Source organism: Lutra lutra, chromosome 5 (assembly GCF_902655055.1).
Source record: "Lutra lutra chromosome 5, mLutLut1.2, whole genome shotgun sequence".
Lineage (NCBI taxonomy): Eukaryota > Metazoa > Chordata > Mammalia > Carnivora > Mustelidae > Lutra > Lutra lutra.
Window position 1 is genome coordinate 159352272 of NC_062282.1, and position 11079 is coordinate 159363350.

At 34.5% G+C, this 11079-nt stretch overlaps 1 protein-coding gene across 1 annotated transcript; it reads left to right on the forward strand.

The window, feature by feature from the left end:
* Positions 1 to 9073: 9073 nt before the first annotated feature.
* On the forward strand, positions 9074 to 10009 carry LOC125101276 (olfactory receptor 6F1). The gene has a single exon (XM_047731849.1). It carries the CDS (start codon positions 9074 to 9076, stop codon positions 10007 to 10009), a length of 936 nt encoding a protein of 311 aa, XP_047587805.1.
* Positions 10010 to 11079: the final 1070 nt, after the last annotated feature.

An 11079-nucleotide genomic window follows, 5' to 3' on the forward strand; every position in this document is an offset into this window, starting at 1 on the left:
TATATTTAAAACCTTCTATCCTAAAACAGCAGAATATACATCCTTTTCAAGTGAACATGGAACATTATCCAGAATAGATCAGATATTAGCCCACAAAAAGCCTCGACATATTCAAAAATATTGAAGTTATAATCGTGCATCTTTTCTGACCACATCAATATGAAACTAGAAAGCAAACGGCAGAAAAAAATCTGCAAAGACCACAAATAAATTGAGATTAAATAATATCCTACTAAACAATGAATAGGTCAACCACAATCTCAAAGAAGAAATATACAATTACATGAACATAAAAATTAAAACACAATGGTACAAAAACTTTGGGATGCAACAAGAAAAGTTCTAGAGGGAAGTATATAGCAATACAAACCTCCATCAAGAAGCAAGAAAAACCTCAAATAAACAATCTAAACTCACACCTAAAGGAACTAGGAAAATAACAACAAATAAAAACCAAACTGATCAGAAGAAAGGAAAGAATAAAGTTCAGAGCATAAGTAAATGATTCAAAACAAACAAAGCAATAGAATATATCAATGAGAACAGTAGGTGGTTCTTTGAAACTATATAATTGATAAACCTCTAGTCAGACTCATTAGCAAAAAGAGAGAGAGAGAGAGAGAGAAAGTATTTGAATAAGCAAAGTCAAACCTGCACGAGTAAAAATAACAACACCATAGAAATAACTAACAATTGTAAGAAAATATTATGAAAACATATATGTCAAAAATGGATAATGTAGAAGAAATGGATGAATACTTAGAAACATATAATTTACCGAAACTAAAGCAGTAAGAAGTAGAAAATCTAAGCAGACCAATTACCAGCAAGGAGCTTAAATCAGTAATCAAAAATATCTCAACAAACAAAGGTCCAGAAGCAGAGAGCTTCACAGGTGAATTCTACCAGACCTTTAAGGAAGATTTAATACTTTTTCTTCTCAAACTATTCCAACAAATAGAAGAAGGAGAAAACCTTCCAATTTCATTCTATCAGATTATATCACCATGATATCAAAACTAAATAAAGACACCACAAAAGAGAGAGAGAACTACAAGCCAATATCTCTGATGAATACAAATGCATAAGTACACTAAAAATACAAACAAAAAACTTGCAATCTGAATCCAAATAATATGTTTAAAAGTAATCATTCACTCAATCAAGTAAAATTTAATTCTGAAATGCAAGGGTGGTTCAGTATTCACAAATTAATCAACATGATACTTCACATAAATAAGAGAAATGGAAGAGCCATATGATATTATCACTGGATGCAGAAGCAATCATTTGACATAGGAAAACGTCCATTCATGATTAAAAAAAAAAAAAAAAGTAGGGTTAGAGGAAATATACCTTCACATAATAAAGACCATCTGTGAAAAACTCACAGTTTTCCCCCTAAAGCTAATGACAAGACAAGATGTTCATTTTCATCACCTTTTTTCAACCTAGTACAGGCAGTACTAGTCAGAGCAACTAGACATTAAAAATAAATAAAAGGCATCCAAACTGCCAAGTAAGTAGTAAAACCTTCATTATTTTCAGATGCTATGCTACCATAAAATTCAGCCCCAAACCACTTCAATTATACCAAAAATTCAACCAAAAACTATTAGAACTTACTAATGAATTCAGTAAAGTCACAGGATACAAAATCAATGTGCAGAAATTTGTTGCATTTCTATGCACTAATACTGAAGAACCAGAAAGTGAAATTAAGAAAGCAGTCCCACTTAAAATTGCACCAGAAATAATAAGATACCTAAGACTAGACATAGACAAAGAGGTGTAATCTGAAAACTATAAAGCATTAATGAAGGGAACTGAAGATGACACAAAGAGATGGAAAGACATTGCATGTTCATTGATTGGAGGAATATCTGTTAGATCTTCTTGTTGGATCTTACTGTAGGACTATTAATATGTCTATAGTACCTAAGGTAATCTTCATATTTAATGTAATCCTTATTAAAGTACTAGTAAGGGCGCCTGGGTAGCTCAGTGAATTAAGCCTTTGCCTTCAGCTCAGGTCATGGTCTCAGGGTCCTGGGATCCAGGCCCGCATCAGGCTCTCTGCTCAGCAGGGAGCCTGCTTCCTCCTCTCTCTCTCTGCCTACCTCTCTGCCGACTTGTGATCTCTCTGTGTCAAATAAATAAATGAAACCTTTTAAAAAAGTACTACTAAAACTTATTTACAGAATAGAACAAAAAAATCCAAATTTGTATAGAACCACAAAAGATAATGAATAGATGAAGTAATCCTAAAAAAGAAAAGCAAACCTGGAAGTATCACAATTTGAGATTTAAAGTGTTATTACAGGACACCTGAGTGGCTCAGTGGGTTAAGCCTTTCCCTCTGGCTCAGGTCACGATCTCAGGGTGCTGGAATTAGGTCCCATGTAGGGCTCTCTGTTCGGCAGGGAGCCTGCTTCCTCCTTTCTTTCTCTCTGCCTGTCTCTCCGTCTACTTGTGATCTCACTCTGTCAAATAAATAAATAAAATCTTAAAAAAAAAAAGACTTAGAAAAAGTGTTGTTACAGCCCTGTGGTAACAAAACCATAGGTACTTGTACAAAAAGAGATGCACAAATTAATAAAACAGAACGGAAAACCCAAAGTAAACCCACAATTATATGGCCAATTAATCATCAAAAATTAACCATCAAAAATTAGGAAAGACACCCTTTTCAACAATGGTGTTGGAAAACTCGATGGCTATATAGAAAATAATGCATTTGGATCACTTCCTTTCACCATACATAAAAATAAACTCAAAATGGATTAGAGAATTCAGTTTCTACCCTGAAACCATAAAAATCCTTGAAGAGAGTACAGGTAGTTTTATCTCTGATATTGGCCATAGTATCATTATTCTAAATGTCTCCTGAGGCAAGAGAAAGTAAAACAAAGATAAACTATTGGGATTACATTAAAATAACAAACTTCTGCACAGTGAAGGAAACAATCAACAAAAGTAAAAGACAACCTAATGAACGGGAGAAGTTATTTGCAAATTACACATCCAACTAAGGTTTTCCATCCAAATCATATAAAGAAGTGATACATCTCAACACTCAAAAAACAAGTAATTCAATTTAAAAATGGGCAGAAAACCTGAACAGTCATTTCTGCAAAGAATACATACAGATGGCAAACAGACATATGAAAAGATGCCCAACATCACTTCTCATCAGGGGAATACAAATTTCAGAATGCTTAAACTTAAAAACAGAAGAAGCAACAGGTGTGGGCATAGATGCAGACAAAGCAGAACCCTCCTACACTCTTGGTGGGAATGCAAACTGGTGCAGCCAATCTGGACAACAGTATTGAGATTCCTCAAAAACTTAAAAATAGAACTACACAACCATCCAGAAATTGCACTACTAGGTATTTACCCAAGGGGTGAATACTTACTGAAATGGATACATGCACTCCAATGTTTATAGCAGCATTACCAACAATAGTCAAATTATGGAAAAAGTACAAATGTCCATCAATTGGTGAATGGATAAGGAAAATAATATCACATCTTCATTATATATAGATATAGATATACACACACACACACAAATGTATAATGTATATGTAAATATATATGGAAATCTTCCTATCTTCCCATCTTCCCATTACTATATATATATATATATATGGGAAGATTTCCATATACATTTGTGTGTGTGTGTGTGTGTGTAAATCTTTATGGGAAGATTTTGTCCCTTTGTGTGGCTGAATTATATATATATATATATATATATATATATATATATATATACACACACACACACATATATATAATATTGTATTATATTTCTATATTTATTTATTATATTATATATTATATTATATTATATTATATTATATTATATTTTTATTTATATATAAGATATATATTTAATATATATTTTATATATTTATATGTATTATATTATATTATATTTTTTATATTTTTATTTATTATATTAGATATTATATTATATTTATTATATATTTATTTATATATGTATGTATATATATATAAAACTCAGCCACACAAAAGGACGAAATCTTCATATATATATATATAAAACTCAAGGGGTGCCTGGGTGGCTCAGTGGGTTAAAGCCTCTGCCTTCGGCTCAGGTCATGATCCCTGGGCCCTGGGATTGAGCCTCGCATTGGGCTCTTTGCTCGGCAGGGAGCCTGCTTCCCTTCCTCTCTCTCTCTCTGCCTGCCTCTCTGCCTGCTTGTGATCTCTGTCTGTCAAATAAATAAATAAAATATTAAAAAAAACCCTCAGCCACACAAAAGGACGAAATCTTCCTATTTACTATGACATGGATGTTAAGTGAAATAAGTTAGAGTAAGACAAATACTATATGATCTCACTTATATGTCAAATTTAAGAACAAAATAAATGAATGTAGGGAAAAAATACAGAGAGGCAAACCTGGAGACAATCTCTTAACTATAAAGAACAAACTTATGGTTACCAGATGGGAGATAGGTGGGGGATGGATAATATAGGTGATAGAGATGAAGGAGTACACTTGTCATGATGAGCACCATGTGATGTATAGAATTGTTGAACACTATGGTGTACACCAGAAACTAATATAATATTGTATATTAACTATACTTGAATTATAATTTAAAAAAACTTAAGAAATAAAAATACAATTTTTCAGAAATTGTTAGAATCCATTGAATATTTGCATTTTCTAAGAACTTGCACAAAGAGGAAAGATCTGCATAATATTTGTAAGCCTAGGGGAATATCCCTTTCCTGTTCCATGTAAATCTTCATTAAATTATAGTTATTTAAATCAAATGCTTGAAAATAATTTGAAACCGCCATTTAGAAAGATCTTCTCTTCTCGACCTAGCCATAAGTACCTGAGAGAGTATGAAATTGTCACCATCTCCCTTAAGATTCTTGTAAACATAAGCAATTACTTAATAGCAAATTGTTTACAGTATGGAACTCATTAAGTGGAAGATTGAGATTGAAAAAACGTAAAACACCTACACTAAAGTTGAATGTAGATAAGACAGGATTGGATTAGAAGGAAAGGAAAAAAATAACATAGACTAAGAACAAATTTCAAAAGCTGTGGAAGATCGAGCTCATGAAACAGTACTGAATAATGAGAGAAAATTGTGAAAATTTTAAGATAACAAAATGAAAAAGAAGAAAGGGAGATAAAAGGATTGCAATAGAAATACAGTAATCTTATTTTTTTAAGATTTTATTTATTTATTTGACAGACAGAGATCACAAGTAAGCAGATAGGCAGGCAGAGAGAGAGAGGAGGAAGCAGGCTCCCGGCAGAGCACAGAGCCGGATGTGGGGCTCGACCCAGGACCCTGGGATCACGACCTGAGCCAAAGGCAGAGGCTTTAACACACTGAGCAACCCAGGCGCCCCAGAAATACAGTAATTTAAAATTGATAATATTATGGAATAAAAAAGCAGGGAAAATATAAGGTACAGAGACATAGTTTATATATTTTATATATATGCCAAAAAGAATTATAACTGGGTAAGTGAACAGGGTTATTCTCTACTTCCTGTGTTCTATCCAATACCTCGTCACTGAATGGGTGAATTTGTTATCACAGATTTGTTCCACGATATATAACCATCATAGCACTTAATTAATAACTAAAATTTCCTGTGACTCAGAAACAATGTAAATGAAGTTATTTTTGCTAAATATTGAATGTTTGTATGAAAACCAATTGTTTTTTTTTTTTTAAGATTTTATTTATTTGACAGAGAGATCACAAGCAGGCAGAGAGGCAGGCAGAGAGAGGAGGAAGCAGGTTCCCTGCTGAGCAGAGAGCCCGATGCGGGGCTCGATCCCAGGACTCTGAGATCATGACCTGAGCCGAAGGCAGCGGCTCAACCCACTGAGCCACCCAGGCGCCCCTGAAAACCAATTGTTTTTTAAGGATTCAAAATCACTTTCCAAATGTAAGAAATTAAAATTATTTTTAAACTGTCATTAAATTGTTAAAAACTCAAATTCTTTTTTAAAAAAGAATCAACTGGTTAGTTAATTGGAAAACTCAAAAAGCTATTTATTTAAAAACGAGTGAATCAAAAACTATTTTTCTTAGATTGTATAAACTTTGTCATTTGCCAAAAGTCCCCTTGGTTTTCCTGTTTAGAATCAGTACTAAGAATACTCAAATATACAGCAATATAAGCAAATTTTAAAATGTGGGGCATAATCATCACATTCTTCAATTAAGTAAATATTATTAGTTCATGATATCTGACACATTCAGCAATATAATTTGAAACCAAATCTGATAGTGCCATTTTGTAATATGGTGATGATGTTCAGTTTATTCTCTAATCTGTAGCCATCACAATTTGATTTTTAAATTTTGAAAATGGAAAATAATATAATTATTTTATTGACATTACCTACTAATTTAAGATAAATTCATTTCTTACTAATAGATTTTAGAATACTATTGACCAATGATTCTATTTGAATATAAATTAAAATATAATTTATTTGAACCTGTCAGATACCATAGATACTTATTTAAAAAGATTCTCTGAAAGCAACAGCTCCTACATGCTTAGGCTCTGCTGTTGAACTCACAGAACTTACAGTCCCAACTCCACCTGGGATAGCTTCTATAGCTTCCATGTTTTTCAGTTTTCTCATCTTTAAAACTAGTAGAATAACAATAAAATCAAAGTAATACAATTTACAAAGGTCATGTTAGATAATAAGTTAATGACTTCCAAGAAAGCTTTCACTATAGGTTGGCTACTGTTAGCTGTTTCATAAATTTAACTTTATATGTCAGCTTCTTGACTACATTTTTAGTTACATATCAAAGACATTAACAATGTCCACGAGTTCTTTGATCAAGAAAAATTCTTACATATATTGATTGGCTATGAATGATACAGATGTTGGATATAAAAACTTATTAAAATTTCTTTTCAGTGTTCCAGAATTCATTGTTTATGCACCACACCCAGTGCTCCATGCAACATATACTCTCCATAATACCAGTGGTGGATATTATGTAGGATATAATAACTTTAAGAAATATGTGAAAATCATTGTGTAGTGTATTTGCTGATGAACGCCTTTTCTCTATATTTCTCATTGATCTGTCTCATCCTTAATTTCTAATTTAAGATATGGTTATTTTCTTTATTAGAATAATTAATTAAATCTAGATCCTTTCCTACTTAATGATCACCCTGTTCTTCATATTCCATATATTCTAGATTCTGCTCAGATTAGAGTCCTCAATAAGTGATGCTTTTTGTAAGTTTGTATGCAATGAAGAATCACAGGGCTGACCCAAGATGACTAAATTAGAATGTATATTTTGATATCACCCTCAAGTAATCCACACATCCATTGGAATTTGGGATTACTGCTCTCCAGGACTTTGAAGACCCATTCTGCCATAAATGAGGTACACCTACATTATGGACCCATTTTCTTTGTAGACCCACTTGCAGTATAAATATGCTTGTTGACTTTAGATACATGTAATTAATCTGCTAAGAATTGTGGAATTAATATTTCTCTTGGAGGGTGTAAAAGTGTAATATTTCATCATATTAAGAAGAAGAAAAGGGACATTCTTTCATAAGGGAATGTAAAGACTAAAGATGCCAAAGTCTACTTGGACTTTGTTCAGATTTTCCTTCTCAAGTGTAAGTTTTAGTCATCTGCATGTTTGACAGTAAAGGCTCCCAATTTATCTTCTAATTTATAGATTCTGTTCTTAAAAAGAAGCATTCAGAAAAGGATTATACAGTTTAAAGTAATTTATTTAATGGTTAACATAAGTGAAAAGTGATGATCTTAATGATAAAGAGAATATTTTGTATATCTGAAATAAAAAATATGACTTAACTAATATTATTTACTATATAGTAAAAATGATCACCATCATCATTATTTTTCTGGGAATTAAGGACTGCACTTTTCATGAGCACCAGATGTTATATGCAAGTATGGAATAACTAAATGGTACACCTGAAACTAATATCACACTCTGTGTTAACTGGAATTTAAATAATTCTTTTTCAGAAAATAACTAGTTTCGAAGTAATTTTCTGCTTTTACATTGTTCTCAGTATAATCAGTCCAAATCAGTATCAAGATGTCTTAGAGGCAGGAAGCAGTTGCCTTAAATGCCGTGTCCAATATGGAAATACTTTTAGTGTAAAGAAGGTATCACATTAATAAGTTTAAACATGAAATTTTCAAGGTCAGAGAAAACAAAATTAAATTTACAATAATTTAAAACTTTTTAATTCGGGCGCCTGGGTGGCTCAGTGGGTTAAGCCGCTGCCTTCAGCTCAGGTCATGATCTCAGGGTCCTGGGATCGAGTCCCACATCGGGCTCTCTGCTCAGCAAGAAGCCTGCTTCCCTCTCTCTCTCTCTCTGCCTGCCTCTCCATCTGCTTGTGATCTCTCTCTGTCAAATAAATAAATAAAATCTTTAAAAAAAAAAAAAAACTTTTTAATTCTTTATTTCTGAACATTATTTTTAAGGTCAGAGCTTAAAATTAGAAGACCAGTTCAAAAGCTGTGTCAAATGTGAAAGTGACTAGAGCCTATATTTGAGACACAAGACAAAAATAAAAGAAAAATACATATTTTCATTTAAGGACCAGCCAGAAAGAATCTAGTTACAAATTAGTGAATTGTGTCAACATGAAGCAGTCATCCTTTTGTATGTTAGGTGTAATCTGTGGCTGTGCTTGAGCATGTCCAGAAAAGGATGATGCAGGTCCAAAGATTGGGTTTGAATCTTAGATCTGAAGTGTAACAATGGGTGCAATCTTTGCAAAAATGCTAAAATGCTTCACACATAAGTCTCTTCAACCACTAACTGCTAATAAATAGTACATATTTCTCCGTACTATTAAATTACTTGATATTAACCAAATAGAGAACAGGCACCCAACATATCTTAGACTGTCAGTTTACATTCAGTTACTGAAGCATACTCATGAATCCTTTTTATTACTCTAGAACTGTGTGTTTGGATCAAAAGCCTCAGTGTGTGGCCTCTGTTTACCAGTATACCTCAATATGTCTTCAATTGGCCCAGACAATGCAACTCTCCGCCAGGATTTTCTCCTCCTTGGATTTCCAGGGTCACAGGTCCTTCAGCTCTCTCTTTTTATGCTTTTTCTGGTGATGTACATCCTCACAGTGAGTGGTAACATGACTATTTTGATGTTGGTGACTACCTCTCACCAGCTACATACCCCTATGTACTTCTTTTTGAGCAATCTTTCTTTCTTGGAAATTTGGTATACCACAGCTGCTGTCCCCAAAGCCCTGGCCATCCTCCTAGGGAGAAGCCAAAGCATATCATTTACTGGCTGCCTTTTACAAATGTACCTTGTTTTTTCACTGGGCTGCACAGAGTATTTCCTACTAGCAGCCATGGCTTATGACCGCTATCTGGCCATCTGCTATCCTCTACACTATGGGGCCATCATGAGCAGCCTGCTCTCAGCACAGCTAGCCCTGGCATCCTGGCTGTGTGGTTTTCTGGCTATTGCAGTGCCCACAGCCCTCATCAGTACCCTGTCCTTCTGTGGTCCTCGCACAATCAACCACTTCTTCTGTGACATTGCACCCTGGATCACCCTAGCTTGCACCAGCACACAGGCAGTGGAATTTGTGGCCTTTGTGATTGCTTCTGTGGTCATCCTGAGTTCATGCCTCATCACCCTGGTTTCCTACATCTTCATCATCAGCACCATTCTCAGGATCCCTTCAGCCAGTGGCAGGAGCAAAGCCTTCTCCACATGCTCTTCACATCTCATTGTGGTGCTCATCTGGTATGGGTCTACGATCTTTCTTCATGTCCGTCTCTCAATCAAAGAGGCCTTGGATCTGACCAAAGCCGTGCATGTCCTGAACACCGTGGTGACTCCAGTCCTAAACCCCTTCATCTACACTCTTCGTAACAAAGAAGTAAGAGAAACTCTGATGAAGAAGTGGAAGGGAAAATGAACAGAACATAATGAAATAGAACTCTGTAAATTATCTTCTTATCTCCCCAGTTAAGAATATGGAGGGATGGGCGCCTGGGTGGCTCAGTGGGTTAAGCCGCTGCCTTCGGCTCAGGTCATGATCTCGGAGTCCTGGGATCGAGTCCCGCATCGGGCTCTCTGCTCAGCAGGGAGCCTGCTTCCTCCTGTCTCTCTGCCTGCCTCTCTGCCTGCTTGTGATCTCTCTCTGTCAAATAAATAAATAAAATCTTAAAAAAAAAAAAAAGAATATGGAGGGAAAAGGAAAATGTTCCTTGATATAGGAGAAAAAAAAACTGAAGGGGAGGAAAAAACTGCATATACTTGCTCTACTTTTTAAATATGTGATTGGAAATGGAGTTCTCAATATAAGTACACCAGACTCTTTCAGGGGAAAAAAAAATGTGTACACTGAGTTAGATTTGTCCTTCACTTTCTTTTTTTCATCTTTTAAAAAAACTATTGTTATTTTTTATTATGTTATGTTAGTCACTAGACAGTACATCATTAGTTTCTGGTTGCAGTGTTCCAAGATTCATTGTTTATCTATAACACCCAGTGTTCCATACAATTCGTGCCCTCTTTAACACCTTACTTTCTTTTATTTTTAATTTAAATTCAATTAACTGACATATAGTACATCATTAGCTTTTGATTTATTGTCCAACGATTTGCTAGTTGTGTTTAACACCCAGTGGTCCTCACATCGCATGCCCTCTTTAATACCTACATGGTACTACAGCTTAATACACCTGGTTACTACAATCCCCCCCCTTCTGTAACTCTCAGATTGTTTTCAGAGTCCAGAGTGTTTTATGGTTTGTCTCCCTCTCTGATTTCTTCCCATTTAGCTTTCCTTCCCCTCAGCTATGGTCCTCTGCCCTATTCCTTATAGTCCACATATGAGTGAAACCATATGATAACTGTCTTTCTCTACTAGACTTATTTCACTTAGCATGATCCCGTCCAATTCCTTCCATGTTGATACAAATTATAGGTATTCATCCTTTCTGAAGTCTGAGTAATATTGCATTGTATATATGAACCAGATCT